Source organism: Sparus aurata, chromosome 19, assembly GCF_900880675.1.
Source record: "Sparus aurata chromosome 19, fSpaAur1.1, whole genome shotgun sequence".
NCBI classification, from domain to species: Eukaryota; Metazoa; Chordata; class Actinopteri; order Spariformes; family Sparidae; genus Sparus; species Sparus aurata.
Window position 1 is genome coordinate 17,852,900 of NC_044205.1, and position 20,578 is coordinate 17,873,477.

The following is a 20,578-nucleotide window of genomic DNA, read 5'->3' on the forward strand; positions in this document are numbered from 1 at the left end:
ATTTGCTGCTTTTCCTTATATATTTGCAGGTTTCAGACTGTTGATCAGACTTCAACTTGTGCTATGGGAAAACAATTTTCTGATCTTTTAATGGACAAACTAATGAAATGACTGAGAAACAATTGTTAGTTTAACCAGTGATAAAAATAATTCCTTTGTGCAGCCTTATTTCATCCAGTATATTTCTTTAAGTAAACATTATTGTAATGTTGTCGGTCTTAAAAAACATAGCAAATGGTCATTAGAAGCAAAGGGCAATTAAGGGTTTAAAAGTATTAAAAAAATGATCTTGTGAGCTTTCCATGACACTGGATGCAGTCACAAGCGCCAACATCGATGTCACAATTGGACAGATCCTTACAACAATTTACCCACATTTTCCTCCAGCTACTGCACTTTGTATGAACTCTTGAGAAACAGACAGCAGCTCCAGCGTTGTAAAGCAGAAATGGCAAAATAAATAAAGAAAGAAGAAGTCATTAAAGTTGCAAAAGGTGAATACATGCTTAAGTTTGCATCACTCATCAGTTGCTGGTGGAACATATTAGCAATATCAATGTTTTCCGTTTTTATTGTCAGGATACTTGCTTCATGTAAAATATTTCAATACAATACAGTACAATGCATGTTCCATCTGCCATCCTCCATGCGATTGGTTGGTTTTGTCATCATGTTGTAAGGCTTGCTCAGAGCATACAGCAGCTGAGCGCTCAGCCAGCGCAAGCTGCTCTGCCACTCTTGCAATGGAAAAAAAATTAAACATGAAAACAGATTAATTAATAAAACTACTAAAATCTTTTTTGTCACCTTTTTTTGTCCTTTCTGAAAACCCTCAATGCCACAGCTGTGGGGGCTCCACATCCTCCCAGCATGCTTCACAGCAGCTCAGTTGAGTCCTCAGCTGAGGCCCTCACAGGGCCACACACACAAAATGAACGAACAGACAGACAAACAGACAGACAGGAGGACAGTCGGACAGGGATTCTGTCACCGCTGGCAGTCACATAGCAGCTTTCAGTCTCATCCAAACTTCGACGGGAAGAGGGTAGGGCGTAGGTGGAGGTGTGGAGACAGGTGGAGAAGACGAGGGGAGGAGATGACACAACAGATTAACATGTGTCCCCCCGAAACCGAGCCATCTTCTCTTGGCTGGTTTGATCACATCCGAGTAACGGAAACAGGCTGGTTCCACTCTTATATCAACCTTCTCATCCCTCCACCATCAGGCTTTGCTCTGTAGCGGTGTGTCCAATACTTGGGTTACTGTGTGTGTTATCTTGAAGAAGTGTAGATTCTTGCCATTCTGAATAAACGGACTGCTGCAGACAAAGTGCCCTCTGTGGGATGGGGGAGTGGGGGATTGTTGCCTTGGACATCCCCACATCCCTCAGTACATTCGTTCAGGTGGGCAATGTGAGGGCTGTGTATGCGTGTATATGTGCGTATGTTGAAGTATGTGTGTGTGTGTGTGTGTGTGTGTGTGTGTGTGTGTGTGTGTGTGTGTGTGTGTGTGTGTGAGGGGTGTCTCAGTAGCGGTGGGTTTGGTGGGAGTACTGGGGCGGCTGTTGGGAGGTAGAGGAGTATCCCATGCTGCTTTGGGGCAGTGATGTGCTTGGTCCAGGGTTCTGGTAGGCAGCATGTGGATTGGAGCGCTGCAGGGAGGAGGAAGACGAGCATTAAATCCTGTCAGCTACACTCTTTGGTCAAAACATTGGCTCACTCGTTATGATAGTGCCCCCTTGTGAAACAGGGCTGCACAATATGGTAAGAAAATCAGATAAAAATCTATTCAGGATTATCCTAATGATCGAAATCTTTCTTCTTCTCTGATTGCAAATAAAATCAATTAACTTAAATGTGATATTTTGGCTCTGAAGAAGCACTTAATCCGTAAAGTAACTAAACTTCTCAAATTGATGTAGAGAGTAAAAAGCAAAATATTTGCCTCTAAAATGTATTGTGCCCCAAAAAAGCTCTTGAGTAAATGTAATGAAACATACAGAAATGAAACATGGAACAAATGTTTGATTGCTGGATTGAGTGCATAGAGGAGGGTTAACATCTTGTCCTGCAAGAGGCAGTAATACACTGTTACACTGGTTGCCAGCTGCTTAACTACATGAATTAGACATAGACCTAATTGTGTTACTTACACAAAAACTATGCATCAAGACAATGTGACGATGTTGAAAAGTACCCAACTCTCATAGTTCTTTTTACATAAGATACAGTTACAGAAAGGGATTGAGAAACCTACCTGGTAGTCTGAGGTCATGATGAGGCCACCTGAGGTAGTGGTGGGCGGGACAACTCGCACTTTCTTCAGAGGCGGGCCCTGGGCGTGGCTGTTGTCAGGGTTGCCAGTGTGCCCCGCCCCGTTCGTGTGGTTGTTTCCCTGTTGTTGCTGCTGGTTTTTCTAATGGTACAAAAAAAGAGATGATGTTCAGGCCTTTTGTGTATTTGCTACCTACTTGCGATGCTTCCCTTCACCTTTCCATGTATATTCATGCTGAATGACTGCAGCGAGACAGAATGTGGGACATTTCTTACTTTGTCTGCCTTGTCCTCCGGCTCCTCCTCTGTCAAGAACTCCCTCTTGGGGTAGGGAATTTGGCAGCCTGCGAACACACTGGAGGGAAAACGCAAAGAGGCTTGTCAACTTGGAACACTTGATTCCTGTGACTTGGTGCCAATTAGCTAAGGGACCTTTTCGACATGGTGGGTCATGTGACTAATGTTGAAGGAGCTGCACAACATAAATAAAACTGGATACAGGCTGAATTCATGGTTGTATGTGTGTGCCGTCACTTACTCAGAGGTGGGCAGAGGCTCCTCCAAAAAGTAGGGGTCCTGCATGGCCTGCTCGGATGTGATTCTACGGATGGGGTCCATGGTCAACAGCTTCTGCAGCTTTAATGAATTCCAGGAAATATTAGCACGATTAATAGAAGGCACACAATGACAAAGCAAGCTTTGGTTTATAGAGAATTGAACTATAGCTACATGGTTGTCATATATCTGTCTTCAGACTAATTCATAGTAATAAAATGTCTATAATTTATGTAAATTACATGCATTTGCTTGAATACAGAGGCATTTTCACTCACCAAGTGGAATGCTTTGCTGTCTGGTTTGACTTTATGTTTCTCCATGTATTTTATAAGGCTGCAGTTTGTGTATCTGTGATAGGGAAAGAGAAAATATGTCATGCCTTTGGTGCAATTACCCCACATAAGAACAGAGAGCTATTACACAGTAACAAGTGCAAGTTGTGTACAACACTCAAAGACGTCTTTCTGCCAGCAGACATGGCACTTTGCTTTGCTCCAACTTTGTTTCTGATCTTTAAGAAAAACTGGGACAGCGATGCTCTGCAGACTTACGTGTTCCTCCTAAAGTCTTTCATCAGCGTCGAGTGTTCTGGCATCTTTTTGATGTCCTCCCAGTCTTTATCTGTCAAAATGAGGGAAAGACAGGATTACGCGACGTCACACCCTCCCTCCCTTCAAGAACAGATTATTTAGGTTGTAGGGGTCTGGATTACAGTGTTTTTTAAGCACGAACACTCATGAGTTCCCCTTGACAACCCCTTGTTGCAACAATAGTATATTGAGCTGCGTCGTTTTCATATAACTGTAAATTTCTTCGAAAAAATGCCAAAACAGCACAAAGGGATTGTTAAAATTTGCAGCGGTGCAAATTTGTAAGGCTCGGCTTCCTGCAAAATCAAAACAAAGATCCGTCAGACAGGCTGGTGGGTTACACAACTAGAGCAGCAGCGATTGAAAAAGGGAAGAGAAGCAGCTTAAGTGAACTGGAAAATATAGGCCCAAATGTAGCCCTGCAAGTGAAAGTTTCTGTTTATGACTTGGCTTCATCTATCGTGTCAGTTGATGTTCAGAGCCCACAGATCACATTACTGCCTGAAGAAACAACAGAATAGAAAAGACCAACGAAATAATCCGCCTCTGCTGGAAACAGAAAGTGCTTATCCTTTCACAGCATTTTCCACTGAAAAGGGCCACACAGCAGCTTTGGCATTTTGGTATAATAGCAGCTGAATAGCTTTAATACATTGTTTGGTCAAACAGAAGTCGTCACTTCCTTAAATGTCACTAAAAATGCATCCCCTTTTTGAAACAATGTGTATATATTATTTTTAATTCAGTGTGTATTAATGATCTGAAATGGAGAATTTTCCCACTGGACTCTCACCAGCAGGGAAGCCCATGACGTTAAAGATGCGGTCCAGCTGGTCGTGGTGGTATGGGTTACTGGTCTTGATGTCCTCCTGGCGACAGTGGAATATGGGCTCAGACGTCAGCAGCTCCGCAAAAATGCAGCCAATCGCCCAGATGTCTGACAGAAGCAGAGCAAAAGCCAGTGAAAGCCGTCACCAAAATCAGCGGAACTGGTTGCACACGCTTAAAGAAGCTGAGAAGCTGTGCTGACAGATGGTGCTGCACGATTCTCACCGATGGCTTTGGTGTAGTGCCGAGCCCCAAGCAGTAGTTCAGGTGCTCTGTACCAGAAGGTGACCACCACGGGGTCGAGGTCGGCTAAAGGCTTCAGCGGTGAATTGAAGAGACGGGCAAACCCCATGTCCGCTGCAAGATTGACATTATAATCAGTCAGGTAAAACCATACTTTAACAGTGAACAACTGACTTAACATTTTTAAAAAGGAGACAGTATACTTACCAATTTTTACTCTTCCCCTCTCTGGTCCTTCCCCCATCACTAAAATGTTAGCTGGTTTCTGAGGGAGGACAAAAGACATACCAAAATGTATTTCCATTTATTTCATTTATATAAAAAATTGCAACAAATCAACTGAGATTGATTAAGAGTAGTTTGGCCCATTTGTTAAAGTACAACCATGAATATGGTGTGTATAAATTAAAACTTTGTTGCCGCCCTCTAGTGGACAGACAAACCCACAGCACCCCACAAGACAGAAGGTTACCATTTCCATTTCATTTTGTCAGTTAATGGCAGAAAACTTGGCAAAAAATCTGTTAAAACCTATAAAAAAATTATACTTCCTCTTTTTTTAAATGTTATGTCACAGAAGCAACTGCAACACTACAAAAGCGTTTAGGTTTGTCTTCTGATCACAATCAACACAACTATTTAAATTCACAATTCAGCTCTGATGTGATAACCTTCCACCAAAACAACCACAACATAGAATGCAAAAGTGCATATAAGTGAAAAAGATCAACATATTTACAAACAAACATAGTGACAAAAAAACATTAAAAAGGTATGGCAATATGTAAAAATTGGCAATCTGGTGAATTAGTTCTCTAAACAAAGGGGGGGGGGGGGGGGGGGGACATATCGATGTTATAAAATGTTTTATCAACATATAATGTTAACTGTAGCTGCTGTTAGCTCAGTTAGCTTTGCAGCTAGCAGTCCAGGCAGTGAGCCTGGATCCCCAGGGGAGTGCTGGGTGCTTACACCAGGAGCACAGGAGCTATGGACTTAGCTGGCTGACATGCTAACTTCAGTAAATATCTCCGCCATAACTAGTTATTCCTTCACATTCTGTGGATAATTGTGTTCGTCTTTTAAACAGAAATCCTCACATTGCACCTCATCTACTCTATAAATGTGATTGCTTGACAACACGTGAAACTTCATCACTACATTGAGGCTGACTCAGCTTCACATGCCTTTGAATGATTCTCTGCCTAATAACAATCTTTCGATCTCTCATCAACTGTTGCCTTGTTTCCCCTTCTACCCAAATATTTTCTCTCTCTCCTTCCCTTCCCTCCCCAATCCTCTTACAAGGTCTCTGTGGAGGACCCAGTTGGCGTGGAGGTAATGGATTCCATCCAGGATCTGGTAGAGCAGAGACTTGACCATTCCCCTGGGCAGCTGAAGGGGCTTCTTGTTGGCCTTGGACGCTCTGTGGAACTTAATAATGTGCTACAGAAAGACAAGATAATAGTAACTGTGGTGTGTGCGCACATGATGACTGAAATCCATCATTTTGTGTCTTTTGCTACACTCGCGTGTTCACAAGCGTAAGTTTGTGCGAGAAGCGAGAGACTGATGTTTGTGGCATGTGTTTCCACTTCACTGGGAGGGGAATGTGAGAGTTGCAGCTTTGTGGCAGAAAATGGCATTTAAACTCACTTCTGATACCCTGCCAACTGTAATGCAGAAGAGGCTTGACTAACAAATGTTGAATATTTTTTTTGTGTGTGTGTGTGTGTGTGTTTTAATGAGACTTCACAATGCATAATTAGCACAATTTTTAGCCGCATTCCTCATGACTGCCTGATGGTGAATGTGTGTATATTTTGCATTATAAAAAATAACATGTAGTTAATTCACAGACAGAGGGTAAGAAAGGACAGGATGTATTGAGCAAAAATGTATACTTCAAGATTCAACAGCTCAGATAACATCTGTTGCATCAAAACGTTTGATTGCAGAAGGTCTAGTACCGAGCTGTCGGGAATTAATTTAATTTTGTAAGTTAGACAGTGTGCGGGAGTTCGCTTGCAACTTCTGTTATTTTAAAGAAACAACATGTTTGGCTGCACTGAGTGACTCTACCCAGGTGCAACAGTTTGATGTCATGAGCAGCAACAGCGAGTTGCACTTGTTCCTCTTTGCTTATTCTTGGGCCTCGTTCACACGTACACAGAGTTTTGAAAGACAAATCGCTGTCCAGATGAGCATTTCAACACCGTTTCAGAAAAAAAAATTCCTGTTCATATAACACAGCTGAAAATGCATATCCCATGCTCATTCATCTGCACTGGGATTGTAAACAAGAAGCAGATTGTATACTTGTGTATGCGACTGCTCTTCAAAGAATCTACTTGGATAACTTGGCAGCAAAACATTGTAAACACCCGAATTTGTCCCTCTCTTCCATCACTTTATTATGAATGTCTACTTGAGGCTTTCTAAATAAGATAACTGTGTACGTGTGGACAAGGCCTAATCTTCTCTGTATTTTTGGGTGAACTGCAAACCAGCTGTAAAGGTGCAGACAGCCACCAGCTGTACAGGAGTGTGTAGATGCTGCACTTGAAAGAAACGTGGCTTCATATTATTGGCTCAATTTGTTGGCTACACTTTCACAGAGACCAACATATAGCTGATCATTTAAATTTACCAATACCTGGACAATCATTTCTCGCTGATATACATCACGCATCCCTTAAAAATATGAACTAGTTGTAAACTGTGAGCAAAACTAAGAGTACAATTATCACATAAATGGGTGGGAAGCTGCAGCGTGTTTACATGTGAACATTCAAATGAGCATAGATATGATAAAAAATGTCATAGAGAAAATATCAACATGCATCCTCACTGCTTTATTGTTGTTAAATCAGGCCATGCAGCTCCAATGTGTTTCATGCATGTGTGTTCGTGTGTGTGCATTTTACCCAGAGATCGTGTTCGGCGTAGTCAAAGAGCAGCCATACTTTACGGTCTGCGTGCGACAGGAAAACCTTCTGCAGTGAGATGACATTGGGGTGCTTCAGCTCCCGCAGCAGCTGCAACACACAGACCCAATCAGAGGACAGACCACACACTCTCACGGCAGAAATCATGAATGACAAATAGGCAATTAATGTGTAATGATTTATGTATGCATTAACTGTGGAATGAGGAATTTACTGTACTGATTACCATTAATTATTCAAACGGAGGGTGGACACATCACCTGTACATCTGAATGCAATGCCATGAAAATGACGTGCAACAACACATTTTCTGAAGCATATGATGTTTTAACTTTGAATATGAAATGGTTTTGTGTCTTGCCCTCAGTATGCGTAACATTAAAGTCTATTTCCTAACTTTCATTCAGACGTTCTCTGTAGCTCTTGAGTTGTCTGTTGCTTAGTTAAGAAGAGCTACTTTGTGAAGGTGATTCGAGCATTACATAAACCACCTTGGAATGGCATGAGAGTGTTTAACAGAGACCAAACAAAGGGACATAGTAAGCCAAGCAGTTCTTACTGCAATCTCTCTGCAGGCTGACATGGAGATGCCAGTGCCTTCAATCTGCTTGAGGGCGTAGTCCTTATCATCCTTCCTACAAACAGAGAGAGGCAGGGCAACATCAACACTAGACCAGACCGCGGGCCCCCTGAGAGCTGTCTGCACAGAAACATAAAGGGGGGCACTTGGCAGCTGGCACAGGGACTCTGTGAAGAGGCCGAGTTGCATTACCTCCAGATTTGTGTAATCAAGCTCACCTCTGAGGCTCAAAACAATAGAGGGGGAGAGGAAACAGGCCCTGTCTGGCAGCTGGCGAGGGACAAACAGAGCACCGGGACTGGCTCTCACTTGAATGAATCGGTTACAACCCCTCCCTCCCCCTGGCCTAAATCATCTCATAAACCCATGCTTTGTGCCTCCTCAGGCCTCATCCAACTGCTGCAGCACAAATTAGCTCACAGAGTCTCATAAACAGCAGCCTCCTAAAGTGAACACAAACATCTTTAAACACTTTAGGACTCTTTTCTGAGGCTCCGGCTGCCAGTATGTCCAGGGCTGTGATAATGGGCCTAGTATCGGCCTGGTAGCTCAAGCGGCCTTCAGCTCTCCCCAGCAGAGATTGCATTAGATAAAGCAGGAAAGGGGAAACAAATAAGAGGTTTAGAAATTAAGGTGGTTAGTGCCAAGGCTTTAAGGTGGTAGGGTCCAGCCATCGACCTTTGTTGCATGTCATTTCATGGCATCACTTCCTCTCTTATTCCATGACATCTCTATCGACTGAAAAGCAAGAATTACTAAAAAAGGGAATAAAAAGGAATGAAGGTGGGGTTAATTTCAAGGACACAAAAAGAGCATGAAAGATTATACATTACAGACTGGATTTTAAACATGGAGTAAATAGTGTTTTAGTGCTAAAGGCAGACTAGCTTTACTGTATACAAGCACAAAAATGTGCTTTCATGTGCCCAATCCCTCCAAAAATGATCAGTTTCTAACCACCTGCGTATAGTCTTTAAGGTGATGGCAGAATTCAGACAAGTTGGTGTGGAGATACTAACTTTAAGATCGTTACCAAGTGCTTACACATGCACCTGCTGCATCCTACATTCACCACATCACCTGCAAACGCTACAGTAGCTTCACCAAATAAAATAGCACCCACAACATTGGACAAAAGAGTTGTCTGGGTAATGTTTCAACCACAACAACAACAACACAGGTAAGGCAGACGTGAATCACAGTGTTGAGCCATCTGTCAGTGCTCTTGCAGCCGTCACTAAGCCTCATGAGCGTCCTGACAGTGCAGGTAATATCTATCAGCTGCCCTTCACACTGATCTCTCTACATAAATGTGTTAACGACGTGCCTCTTCTGCCGGTGGCACACGATTCCAGCCTTTGGTGGGAGAAAAATGAGAGAGGTAATTAAGACGTATCTGGGAGAGGAAGGGGGCTGTCGAAGGGTTCACCGGCTCGAGGCCTTGCTGGTCATCAACTCACCCATCTTTTCTCTTCGCCTTGTATACATGACCGTAGGTGCCTCTTCCCACTTTGCATCCTTCGTACTCGAACAGGTCCTCGACACGCTCTCTTTCGCCGGTCAGCTTCACTTTGAAATCATAGTCCATTTTTCACCACTGTTTGGGCTGAGTGTACCCGCTCCTTCCTTTATTTAAAGCGTCGCTCGGGAGGCAACTAAGCTACACCAACGAGCTCGGTTTGGTAATTCGGCTAGTTGCCTTCCCCAGCGTGGCCCTTTTCTCTCTTCAGCCCAGCTTCCACATCGAGTTTTCGGGTGAAATTGTTTGTACCGGAGGGGATGCGCGTCGCTCGACGGTAGTCCAGGTGGGAAACGAGCACGAAATGTATTCCTTTCTCTTGTTGCTGCGTTTCTCTCAGCCGGTATCTGCTCCAAAGAGACGCACTTCACTCGGTAGCGATGGCGTATTCGCGCACGGCACTGTCGTAAAACGTCGTGAAGGCAGCCCCGCAGCAGAGAAAGAGCTATAGAAAATGGGCAGACAGATTGCACCACGTGGATATTCATACTCGTAAAAATTACAGCTGATGTCCGCCCTGCATGTTTATTCAATCATTATTATTATAATCAGTCATTATAGTAAAATAACACACCCTTTCTGCCATGCTGTGGCATGTTTTTCAATGCTATAACACAGGAGCATGGAGGCATTTCTGCATGTTTTACTATTTTTTCAGCATAACAGAGCACATTAATCCTTTTTTTTTAATAATAGCGAATAAGAGGGTTATAATTTAGTAAGTTATCCCTTAAGGTATGCCAATAATTTGAGATAATTCTTAGAAATTGCTTTTTTTATGTGCAACCTTTAAGCACAGAGACAATTCAAAGTGTCTTATAGGCCAAATAAATGCATTAGAACATTTAAAACCCTGAATAGATTAGAAAATATATTTATCTGAATATAATACAATTAAATGAGATAGTATGTAACTAAACATGTGTCATAGTGCAGTAATAAGTAGCCAAATCTACAGAAATTCGTTGACAAAATGAAAAAAAAACAAAAAACAAGAATTTTACAATTGAATTGAAAGTGGCTAAAGCTGGAGCACAAATAAAACCATCTGGAGGCTATGAGTTGCCAAAAGAAAATATGATCAACCTAAGGTAGGCCTTTTCTATTGTAGCATTGCTGTGTTTGTTACCAAACAAAACATTCCAGTATGCTGGAGCATTATGTATTGACTTTTCTTTGGGAACTTCCATATCATAAAGATATCTCAAAGGCTGTTTTGGGTGGACAAACAAACAAAACAGACAACATCCTGAGCGGTGCTGGTCAGCAGAATACTTTAATATTTGAAACAAGGAGGAACTGTAATCCCAAAGCACAACAATGTATATAGCAAATACTTATTATTTTGACATAGGCTATGCTTTATTTTTCATAGTGATACTGTACGAAACCCAAAAAACACAATACACTCTAGTGCTGCTCAAGTATAACACAAGTAAAATAATGTAAATCTTACCATTCTTTTATCATAATTTTAGCATTTTCTTTTCACTACTTTATGTTGGACGTCCCTGGTACTTACAAGCCCTGCTTTTGGATTTCAGACTGTAGCTCATTAGCTAGTAGTTATTTAAACTATTGAATAAAATACGTAATGAAGATTTAGAAAAACTCTCACTCATTCAGAACAGTTTTAAGTGTGTGATTTGCTAAGACTTTACATAAAAATGTTGTAGGTAGTCTACTTCTCTACATAATGCACAATTTGCTTTTGAAAAATGTTGATTTAATATCAGCTAGTTCCACAAAATTGAATAAAATACATAATAATATAATAATAATGTATTCCGTTTTGTGACAGCAAACTTTGAGCTGTTTTTTTTTTTTTGTGTCACCTAGGAACCAATGTGGTCAGGGAGGTTGTTTTGACGGACAGTGTAATGTAGCACCACTGGTCCCATCTTGGTTTGAGAGAGAAGGGAGAGCAAAGCAAACCGTCCATATTACCGCTGCTTTGTCAGGTAGTAAATTCCTTTTAATGTCATTGTCATCTCTTGTAAAACTTTTCTAAGGTTAAGTATTATGCTCTGTGTATATTGACGGTTCCATAAAACTGTTTGTCACGTTTTTATCTTAGGAGTTATTCATCCTCACAGCTCACTCGCGAGTCAGCTAACACTAGTGTCGACGGACTGCTGTTCGCTAGATGTGCTAATTTGCTAGTGCTCGGTTAGCAACTAAAGCGTTGCGCATTCAAAATGACACTTGGCATCCTTGAATGGTCCACTAAACTGACTGTTGTGTCTGGGCGGCAACGCACTTAATCATTGTCTGGCGCTAACATCTCGATAATTTAATTCTGTCATAAAGCTGACAAGATTCTTTGTCTTTCCTTCTTTGCCCTGCGTTTACATGGAGGAGTCCTCCGTTTAGTTTATCATGTACCACCTTTGTAGAGCAGTGATTGGACGGTTGGCGTGTCCGTCATTAACCCTAGGCCGGTGATTGGTGGCTAACCAGGATGACAACGCCAGTTTTGTTGCTTTATTCCCCTGCTTTCAACATGGCCTTCCGTAGCTACTGTTGTAACTTGGCTAATATTAGCTTAAATGAAGACTACGTTGCTGTTAGGGTACCTACGGGCTGTTTCTTACTGTGAATGACTCGAGCATTAATCCACATGTTAAACTGGGTGAATTTACAGCGCTAGTCATCGGGCTTAACGTTAGCAACGCTAGCAAGATTACTGTAGCCTTACTCAGTGTCTTACTGGTGGTGTCTTTCGATATAAAATGGATGGCGTTGTCTTAACTGTCGTCGTTGGTCTGAGATTAGTGCCAGAGGTAATTGAACAATTCTAAATTCATTGCATTTAGGCTCTAGTTTCAAATACATTATAGGGCGTCCATGATATATTACTGCTTTTTTCTGTAGCTTTCCATAAGAAGGACTAATTGTCATTAGCTTGTTTTATTATTCAGCAACATATTTAAGTGACATATGAACATGTCCACTTTAACAGTTGCAGGGGCTCTGTGTGACATCAGATCTTATTTTATGAATGCTTAATGTAAAGCTGTGTGGGTATCTTAAGATCACACTCCACCCCTGACTGACACATTCACTCATCTGTATGCCAGCACTTTACACGGTGATGGACCCTCCTGGTGGGGGAGACGAACGGCGGAGGCAGGCAGAGCGTCTTCGACGGGAGGAGGCATACTATCACTTCATTAATGAATTGAGTGAGGAGGAGTACCGCCTAATGAGAGACAGCAACCTGCTTGGCACTCCTGGTGAGGACAGAAACATCTTGCAATGTTAACAAACTGATAGAGATGTGAATTTATCCTTGCAGCACATATATACCTCACATTTATTCCAGCCGCATACAAAGCATGCATTAGGTCACAATGTGTCGTACTGACAGTCTGCTGTCAGTACAGGAGCAGTGATAGTTCTTCTGGAGTCACAGCTGTCCATATGTTTTCAAAGGGGAGGTGACTGCTGAGGAGCTCCGGCACCGTCTTGATGGAGCAAAAGAGCGCATGTCATCTCAGCCCCGTCCTGAGCAGCGCTCACAGACTGCTGATTCTGGAGAACAGCAGGGCAGCAGCGGTGAGGGAGAGGAGAGAGGGGCTGGAGGGAGACGAGGCACAGGTAGGGAAGAGGGCAAGGGACATGTCTCTGTCTGATCTTTCCAAGTCTGGCTTTTCACTAGTCATTATACCACATCGCTCAGATTAAGTCACTATTGATTAACTAATAAGACAAAAATCATCACATAAGATTACAGCAAAATGTTTTAGGACTGGACTTTCGTCATAATAAATACGGAGCGCTCCCAAGACACTTTCTATTATTAAGCACAGATATTGATGATTTTTTCTTTTTTTTTTATCTTGGCATAATCTCTGCCAAGATTTAAACAAGGTTGTAACACATACTGTTATTCTGGTTTAGCCTGGAAGTAAATACTGTAGAAGTGCCGGCTGTGAGTAAGGTATGAAACAGACTGCCTAAAACTGTCAGTGTTGTAGATGGTCACTGGGATAAAGTAAATTTCTTGTTTTGCCTTTTCCTGCACAAGAAAATCGATTTTAGGTGAATACGCATTCGTTTTATGTCTTACCCATGCTTGTCTTTACAGGGGGAACAGAGCCCGGAGCAGAAACTTCTAATGGTGACTCATTACTGGAGTGGCTTAACACTTTCAGACGCACTGGTAATGCTACTCGCAGTGGGCAGAGTGGCAACCAGACATGGCGTGCTGTCAGCCGGACCAACCCTAACAGTGGAGAGTTTCGTTTTAGTCTTGAAATCAACATCAACCATGATCAGCCTGAGCCAGGGGAGCATAATGACACTGCGGACACTGCAGAGCTGCCAGTGACTGCCCCAAACACAACTTCAACCTCTATACGCACGGCTTCCTCTTTCTCCAACCCTCGCCCTTCAACCACACCAAGGCCAACCCCATACCCCACCACCCGCCCAGCCCTCAGTAGGAGGATGCAGACACGGCGTACACGCAGCAGCACTAGTACTCTTTCTATGAGCCCCCCTGCACTTCCTGCACCAGTGGCTACCCCAGCTGCTGCTCCAAGGAGAGGTGCCACTTTGCACTCTTTGGCACCACCTCCTACTGTTCCCAATCCTCCCCCTGATCAAACTGCACCTTTGCAACAGCAAGCCCCAAATGCAGACGTAGAGCAGGGCAGTGATCAAATGTCTGCCTCTATAAACTGTCCACGTGTGTCACCCCAGTCTGTATCTCAGGCCCCAGCAGTCGGACATGAATCACGTGGCAGTAGGACTCGATCACGTGGTCGTGCACGCAGGGCTGCAGCGGGGGGCGGGGTTTCTTCCCGATTGTCAAGGCGAAGCCGGTCCCCCTTGCACAGAATACCTGCTAACAGTACCACTCCTCCATCAAGTATTGGTATCAGTGGCTCTAGCATCCACACTGTTGAGCCAGGCAGTGGCACAAGCGCTGTTTCCATGGAAACAGGGGAGGCTGTAGCAGAACCTGCAGCTAATACAGAGCCAGCTGTCGAGACAGGAGAACGCGAGAATGAATCGCACGTGGTAGGATCAGGAAGTTCAGCGGTGCGACGGCACCCAACCATCATGTTGGACCTGCAGGTGAGAAGGATTCGACCTGGTGAAAACCGCGATCGGGACAGCATCGCCAGTAGAACGCGTTCTCGTGCCCGCGTTGCTGAAAATACTGTTACATTTGAAAGTGACAGTGGTGGATTCAGACGCACCATTTCCCGCTCTGAGCGAGCTGGGATTCGCACCTATGTGAGCACTATCCGGATCCCACTGAGGCGCATCAGTGAGACAGGCCTTGGAGAGCCCAACTCCACTGCCCTGCGTTCCATCTTGCGCCAGATCATGACTGGATTTGGGGAGCTAAGTTCTCTTATGGAGACAGAGGCTGATTCTGAAACTGTGTCACCAAACCACACAGATGCTAGTGGTACAAATAGTAACACTAGCCCAACTAGTCGTCTGAATTCAAATGAGAGTGCAGCTAGCCAGGTTGGTACAGGTGCAGTAGATCAGGAGAGGGTGGGGCTGGTGGGAAGTGAGGAGGAACAGGGTGGACAGGCCAGGCTCAGTGGCGGGGTAGTGAGCACCACAGAGGGACGGGCCACCAGCAGAGACACCAACAATCTGGTAGAGAACGGTACTCTACCCATCCTGCGGCTGGCACATTTCTTCTTGCTCAATGATGAGGAAGATGATGAACACCCTAGGGGCCTGACCAAAGAGCAGATTGACAATCTATCCACACGTACCTATGGTCAGGCCAGCCTGGAGGGGGAGATGGGTCGTGCGTGCAGTGTCTGTATCAATGAGTATGCCCAGGGCAACAAGCTGCGTCGCCTGCCCTGCTCCCATGAATTCCATATCCACTGCATCGACCGCTGGCTCTCTGAAAACAACACCTGCCCCATCTGTAGGCAGCCCATACTAGCAGTGCATCATGACTGACCTATTTGCTCACAAACATAACTATGACGTTCCTGGCTAGATGAACTGAGCAGACCCAAGTGGGCTTTGCATGTACATAGCGCTTTCATGGTTAAATTTCTTTGAAAATATCCATTGTGTTGAAGTTGAAGAAGGTTGAACCAAAAGTGCGGAAAAAATAAACTATAAATGCAGAGAATTAACAAAACTTTATTTTTTTAGACTCTTTGTTTTCAGCAACTTGTTTTATTTTCTTCTTCCTGTGACCTGTTTCACTGGCTTCTGTCACAAAGCTTCAGAGGCCCATGTCAATGGATGGCATTAATGCTTAAGGAGCTCCTGTAGCCACTGCTGACTAGTCTCACTTTAACTCTTTAATGTCTGATACATGTGACGTCTCTTTGTCACAACTGGACTGCGCAGATCACTTCTAGACTTGATTTATTCGGTATAAGCTGTAAATAATTCTCCACTGCTTGTATTTAAGGGTTTTGAAGCAAGACGCTCCTCAACTGTTCAGAATGGAAGCAGGAAACCTTGAGTCTTTCTTTTCTTTTTTTTTTACAGTCACCATTTTAAAGCTTTGACATCCATTTTAAAGTGTCCCTTTAAAGTTGGTAAAGAAATGTCTGATTTATTGGAATGTGTGAGCTATGAATTTAAGTTTGAATTAAGTTTTATTCTGTACATCTAGTAGTGTTTGTTTGTTAAACAACAATAACAACCATTTCCATAAACGTGTCCCATATAATTGCAATACAGAATTCATTCATTAAACTCACCCACTAAAATCAGCCACTTTAAAGTCAATGAAATTATCTGTATGGGCAGCCCAATTTCAATTAAATACAGAAGGCATGTGATAATCAGGAATTCCAAGTTGTAATTTAGTATGAGTTGTGCAATATGGAGAGAAAAGACAGTATTGTTTGTTTTGCTGTTCATTGTTGTTTACATTGTAATGCCTGATTATCATCTCCACTTAAAAACAAAGCCTTGTTTACCATGAAATCATTGTTTCCTGTTGGTTCATGTTGCTCTTTCAGGTTAATACCCAACAGACACCCTGGGATGTGTGTCATGAAGTTGCAAAGAGTAGTTGGCTTGATACATCTGCTGAGCAAAAACCTGGAACTTGTAATTAGAAAAAAAAAAAATTACAGCGTTTTTACAGTTGTCCAGCTGAAATCGGTCATGAAAAAGATGCTGGATAATTGATGTTTGGAGCATCTGCTCTAACTCTGACTCCAAAACGGCATTTTCTGCTAACGAGAATCTGTTAAAACTACATCTCTTTCTAATTGGGTCTGTCACAGTGCAATGGTCGCAGTCTATTTCAGTTCCAGTACTAGTGCAACACCTGAATGAGGCGGTGTTAGTAATATGATATTCCTGTACGCTTTTTAAGGTTTGTTTGGACATTAACATGCACAGATATTGGTCATTTCTAGTGTAGCATAGGTGGATTATTTAGCCACCTAGTTAAGTGTGTTGCCACCGGGGTCACTTTGTGCATCAACAACAGAACACAGGAGCTACAGCATCTCTGCAGTTAACATGTCACTAATAAAACTGCAGCAATGACGCAGTCTAATATGTCAGTATGTTTGAGAGTGGGGTAAGTGTGTATGTTTGAATTGTGTGTGCATGTGAGTGTGTGTGTGGGTGCTGAAGGAAAGGTCCCAGTAAACCTGGTTCTCAGAAAGCTTCTGTTCAGCTAGTGCCCACGTCGGAGACTTGGAGAGGATTGTGGCCACTCAGTTAAGAAGTGAATATTTATTCTGTTCCTATTTAATAAGATGGAAATCAACTTTTGAAATATGAATATGTATTATGTTACAATGTGATGAGAGTAAATGAAACAGTTAAGATAAATATGTTACTATGTAATAAAATGAAGACATGGGTTTTATTCTCTGCTCCTTAACAATGGAATAAAATACAGCTTTGTTATGCCTGGAACTCTGATGTATGTGGGTCTGTACTGTATGTGTGCGTGGCCACGCACCACTTACGTACAAGGGGAACTCTGCGCACGTTTACGTCAGCCGCCGGTCGTGCCAACTACCAACAAGTCGTCCGTTTTTCAGCTATATTATGGCGAAAATATGTTTTTAATCAGCCTTTCATACAAATATAGTGTATTATTATCCAGAAGTCAGTTAATAAGTGTGTCTGAACGGTTTGGTGGCTGTACGTCATCGTAAACAGGTCGCTGGGGTGAGTGTTAAGCTAGCTAAAGACTCAGAATTTGTAAAAACATACTGTAACATTAATCTTTTAAAACTGTCTCGTAGCCAACTCATCAAGTTTAGGTTAACTGCTCACGTTTAAAGAACGAGATAATACATTATTTTTCTCACAAAATGATAAGATGAATTTCGAATCGAGGTTTATGTGGGCTAAACTTTAAACAATGGATGCTTCTAACTTGCATTTTATTTACTTTTCTTTACTGGTTTAACTTTACGGTACGTTTTAATATGTACTGTTATCAACTTTGCTTTCAATGAGTAAAAGGTATCAAATAAACCCCCACTTAAATACTGAAAATTCATAAAAACACGTTTATTTGAATTTAGTGTTTTGAATCCAGGGGCCTTTGCGCGCACGCATCCCATCATCCGATGCGCGCCCCCGTGGGCCAGGCTGAACGGAACTGGCAACTGATGTTTGACAGTCGCCCTTCAAAATAAAGGTTTACAAATAATTTTTTAAGAGGTATTTAAATAACACTTTTGTACTCACCTGCACAACACTGGATTGCAAGTAGCAAATATTTTCGATATTTATTAACCTGCTGCTTATTTTAACTGGTAAGACACTTACTTGGTTTAGAAAATATTGAAAAATGTCCATTAAAATTTCTTTAATTCGAAGTTGGTTGTCATTAGTGGTTGACATCTTCTGTTTTTTTTTCTTCTCCCACATCAAAAGTTGTAGCCCAAAACACATTTTGTTTACAGTCCTATAATCCAATAAAAAGAAACAAATCTCACAATTCGGCATTAACAAATGACTTCAAGGATTATTGATCATCGACATAGTTTGAAATACATTATTTTGTTATTTGGATAATTTTCTGGATTAATGTTACAAGGAACTAAGAACAAAACAGTTGTGTCTTAAATATTACACATTAGAAGGATTGGGATACTTAATGATCTTATATGTATATGACTAATAAGCCAATTTCTGAAAAGTTCCACCTGGCTTTTTAGCTCTACAAACTGTCGACTGTGGCACCTGTACCTGCCGGTTTCCTTTAGTTCGATTATCTTGTCAGTGCTGTGTGAAAGTATTAAATGTTCATAAAAATAATTGATTAAAGTAATTGCCACCAAGGGTGTAGTAATTTTGTAGTAATTACGTGATTGTGGATTTTCTGGTAATTGAAAGCAAGTTTCTTCTAAAATATTTATTTAACTGAATCATCCTATAGTAACTATCTTAATCATTATTTTACTGCATATCTTCTAAGTTCACCCAAAAATGAAAATTAAGTCTACTAACTACTATGGAGATGGAAAGTCAGTTTTGGTATCATAGTCCACACAACACTTGTGGAGCTTCACAGCAAAACAGCTTTGCAGTAATCCCCTTAACACCTGAAGTAGATGGGGACTTGTGTCAAAACATAAAACATATAACAGGGAAAAAAAACAACATTTTAAAAGGGTGTAAAGAAATGACATGCACATTTTAAAAGGGTGTAAATAACTTCTTTTCAACTCAATTCGGGAGCTGGATTTGGACATTGAAAAACACCTGACAAACGATATGGAGCCATATCATGTTTGTTTGTTATTGGTGTTATTTATGTTTTAAATAAGTCCCCATCTGCTTCAGTAATTTAGAGTGCTGCAATGCAGTTTGCTGTGAAGCTCCAAAAATATTTTTTGGACTAGGAAACTTCAACTGACTTTCCAGCGACATGGGGTTCAGTTTATAATAACTGAATTTTCATCTTAAGGTGAATTCATCCTTTAATCCAGCCAATGTGGACAAACCTAATCCCATATACAATTATACCACAATCATATTTCAATTTATCATATTGCAGATTGCATTTCCCTTCTTTAAGATAGTGTGCTTTATTTTGAAAGCAGAAACCGGAAGTAGCCCATTCTCCCCTCTCTCTGACTTGACTCCCGTGCTGAAGCTGCCCTTCATAATATTACCTCCGCCGTCCAACCGAGAAAATGATGATCCCCGTGCAGGAGCAGCAGCTGCAGCAGCGACGGCCGCAGCCTGGGCCCGGAGCAGCGACCCCCTGCTCTGTCGGTGAGCCATGAGCATGCCACCGCTCCGGCCTCCTCGTCCCAGCCTCGCCGACACTCGTTCCCCACCAGCAAGATGTATTTCAACCGGAGAGCCAAGAAGATACACAGCGAGGGAGGTAAGCCTAACAAACAACATCAAATCACTGCTCGATCTGGGTCCTTGCCCGCCGCTTCATTCGTGACAAGTCAATATACAATCGTATGTATCTCAGTGTAAGTAATAACCCTGTTATAGTTGAGGATATAGCGGCCTGTAGCCTATATAATCGTGCGTATCTGATATGTGCCTGGCATAATAACGGGTTTCTGTCGGGGACTGCGGCAGCATGCATGTGGGGTGACTTGCTGTACCGGTATTTATCCTCCAGCCTCGCTCATTTTCTTGGCACCGGTTGGGGATGCAAGGGCAAACAGACTGCAGGTGCTTGCTTTCAGGTACCACTGTCTGCCCTTTTGTAAAAAAGCTGGTATGTTTTTTGTTTTTTTTTACAGATGAATGTCCGTGCTGTGTGTCTTAACATCACGAAAATATAACACGTTTTTTAAATTCTTGATAGGATGAATGTGAGTCTGCTGTGTCACCTTATCACTGAGGAATGTTCTGTCTTTCGCATGGCATCATAATGGTATTATATAATTTTGTTGCAACCGCCTCCTATATCTCGAGTTCCTCAGTCGCATGATATGGCATCTTTTCGCCTGACTCGCCTGAATATGACGATTTGCTGAGGTGATTCTGCGCTGTTCCATATCTACATGTTAGTGATGTTGTTTTTTAAAACGTCCAACTCAAGCTCCTATAGATCAGTCCAAGAACAGCCTATTACCGCGCC

General features: G+C 42.3%; 3 protein-coding genes across 7 annotated transcripts in view; 2 read left to right on the forward strand and 1 right to left on the reverse strand.

Moving 5' to 3' along the window:
- Positions 1 to 544: 544 nt before the first annotated feature.
- cdk8 (cyclin dependent kinase 8) lies at positions 545 to 9,950 on the reverse strand. Its single transcript, XM_030397857.1, has 13 exons — positions 9,482 to 9,950; positions 8,001 to 8,076; positions 7,421 to 7,531; positions 5,799 to 5,939; positions 4,701 to 4,758; positions 4,476 to 4,607; positions 4,216 to 4,359; positions 3,384 to 3,453; positions 3,108 to 3,180; positions 2,813 to 2,910; positions 2,551 to 2,629; positions 2,258 to 2,416; positions 545 to 1,652 (listed from the first exon to the last, which is right to left on the reverse strand). The coding sequence occupies exons 1-13, from the start codon at positions 9,607 to 9,609 to the stop codon at positions 1,527 to 1,529; spliced, it is 1,395 nt and encodes a 464-aa protein (XP_030253717.1). The 5' UTR covers positions 9,610 to 9,950; the 3' UTR covers positions 545 to 1,526.
- Positions 9,951 to 11,398: 1,448 nt separating this feature from the next.
- Positions 11,399 to 17,424, forward strand: rnf6 (ring finger protein (C3H2C3 type) 6). The gene is made up of 4 exons (XM_030399095.1): positions 11,399 to 11,501; positions 12,621 to 12,776; positions 12,976 to 13,140; positions 13,631 to 17,424. The coding sequence occupies exons 2-4, from the start codon at positions 12,635 to 12,637 to the stop codon at positions 15,481 to 15,483; spliced, it is 2,160 nt and encodes a 719-aa protein (XP_030254955.1). The 5' UTR covers positions 11,399 to 11,501; positions 12,621 to 12,634; the 3' UTR covers positions 15,484 to 17,424.
- A 2,147-nt stretch (positions 17,425 to 19,571) lies between these two features.
- The window catches only part of atp8a2 (ATPase phospholipid transporting 8A2), a 47,662-nt gene continuing 46,655 nt past the window's right edge, over positions 19,572 to 20,578 (forward strand). For 3 of the 5 annotated variants that reach the window (XM_030399088.1, XM_030399090.1, XM_030399091.1), the window contains exon 1: positions 19,573 to 19,861. In XM_030399088.1, coding sequence (XP_030254948.1) covers positions 19,819 to 19,861 — 43 coding nt within the window. In that variant the 5' untranslated portion in view covers positions 19,573 to 19,818. Of the gene's footprint in view, positions 19,862 to 20,578 lie in introns of all 5 variants that reach the window. The other 2 variants (XM_030399087.1, XM_030399089.1) reach the window with 1 other exon arrangement.

Bases quoted from the DNA above. Each gene is read 5' to 3' on its own strand.
- cdk8 (XM_030397857.1), bottom strand. From the start codon at position 9,609: ATGGACTATGATTTCAAAGTGAAGCTGACCGGCGAAAGAGAGCGTGTC. The intron at 7,532-8,000 runs GTAAGAACTGCT...TGTGTGTTGCAG, and splicing joins CAGCCTGCAGAGAGATTGCA to CTGCTGCGGGAGCTGAAGCA. The intron at 4,608-4,700 runs GTAAGTATACTG...TCAATCTTGCAG, and splicing joins GAGGGGAAGAGTAAAAATTG to CGGACATGGGGTTTGCCCGT.
- rnf6 (XM_030399095.1), top strand. From the start codon at position 12,635: ATGGACCCTCCTGGTGGGGGAGACGAACGGCGGAGGCAGGCAGAGCGT. The intron at 12,777-12,975 runs GTGAGGACAGAA...ATGTTTTCAAAG, and splicing joins CAACCTGCTTGGCACTCCTG to GGGAGGTGACTGCTGAGGAG. The intron at 13,141-13,630 runs GTAGGGAAGAGG...TTGTCTTTACAG, and splicing joins TGGAGGGAGACGAGGCACAG to GGGGAACAGAGCCCGGAGCA.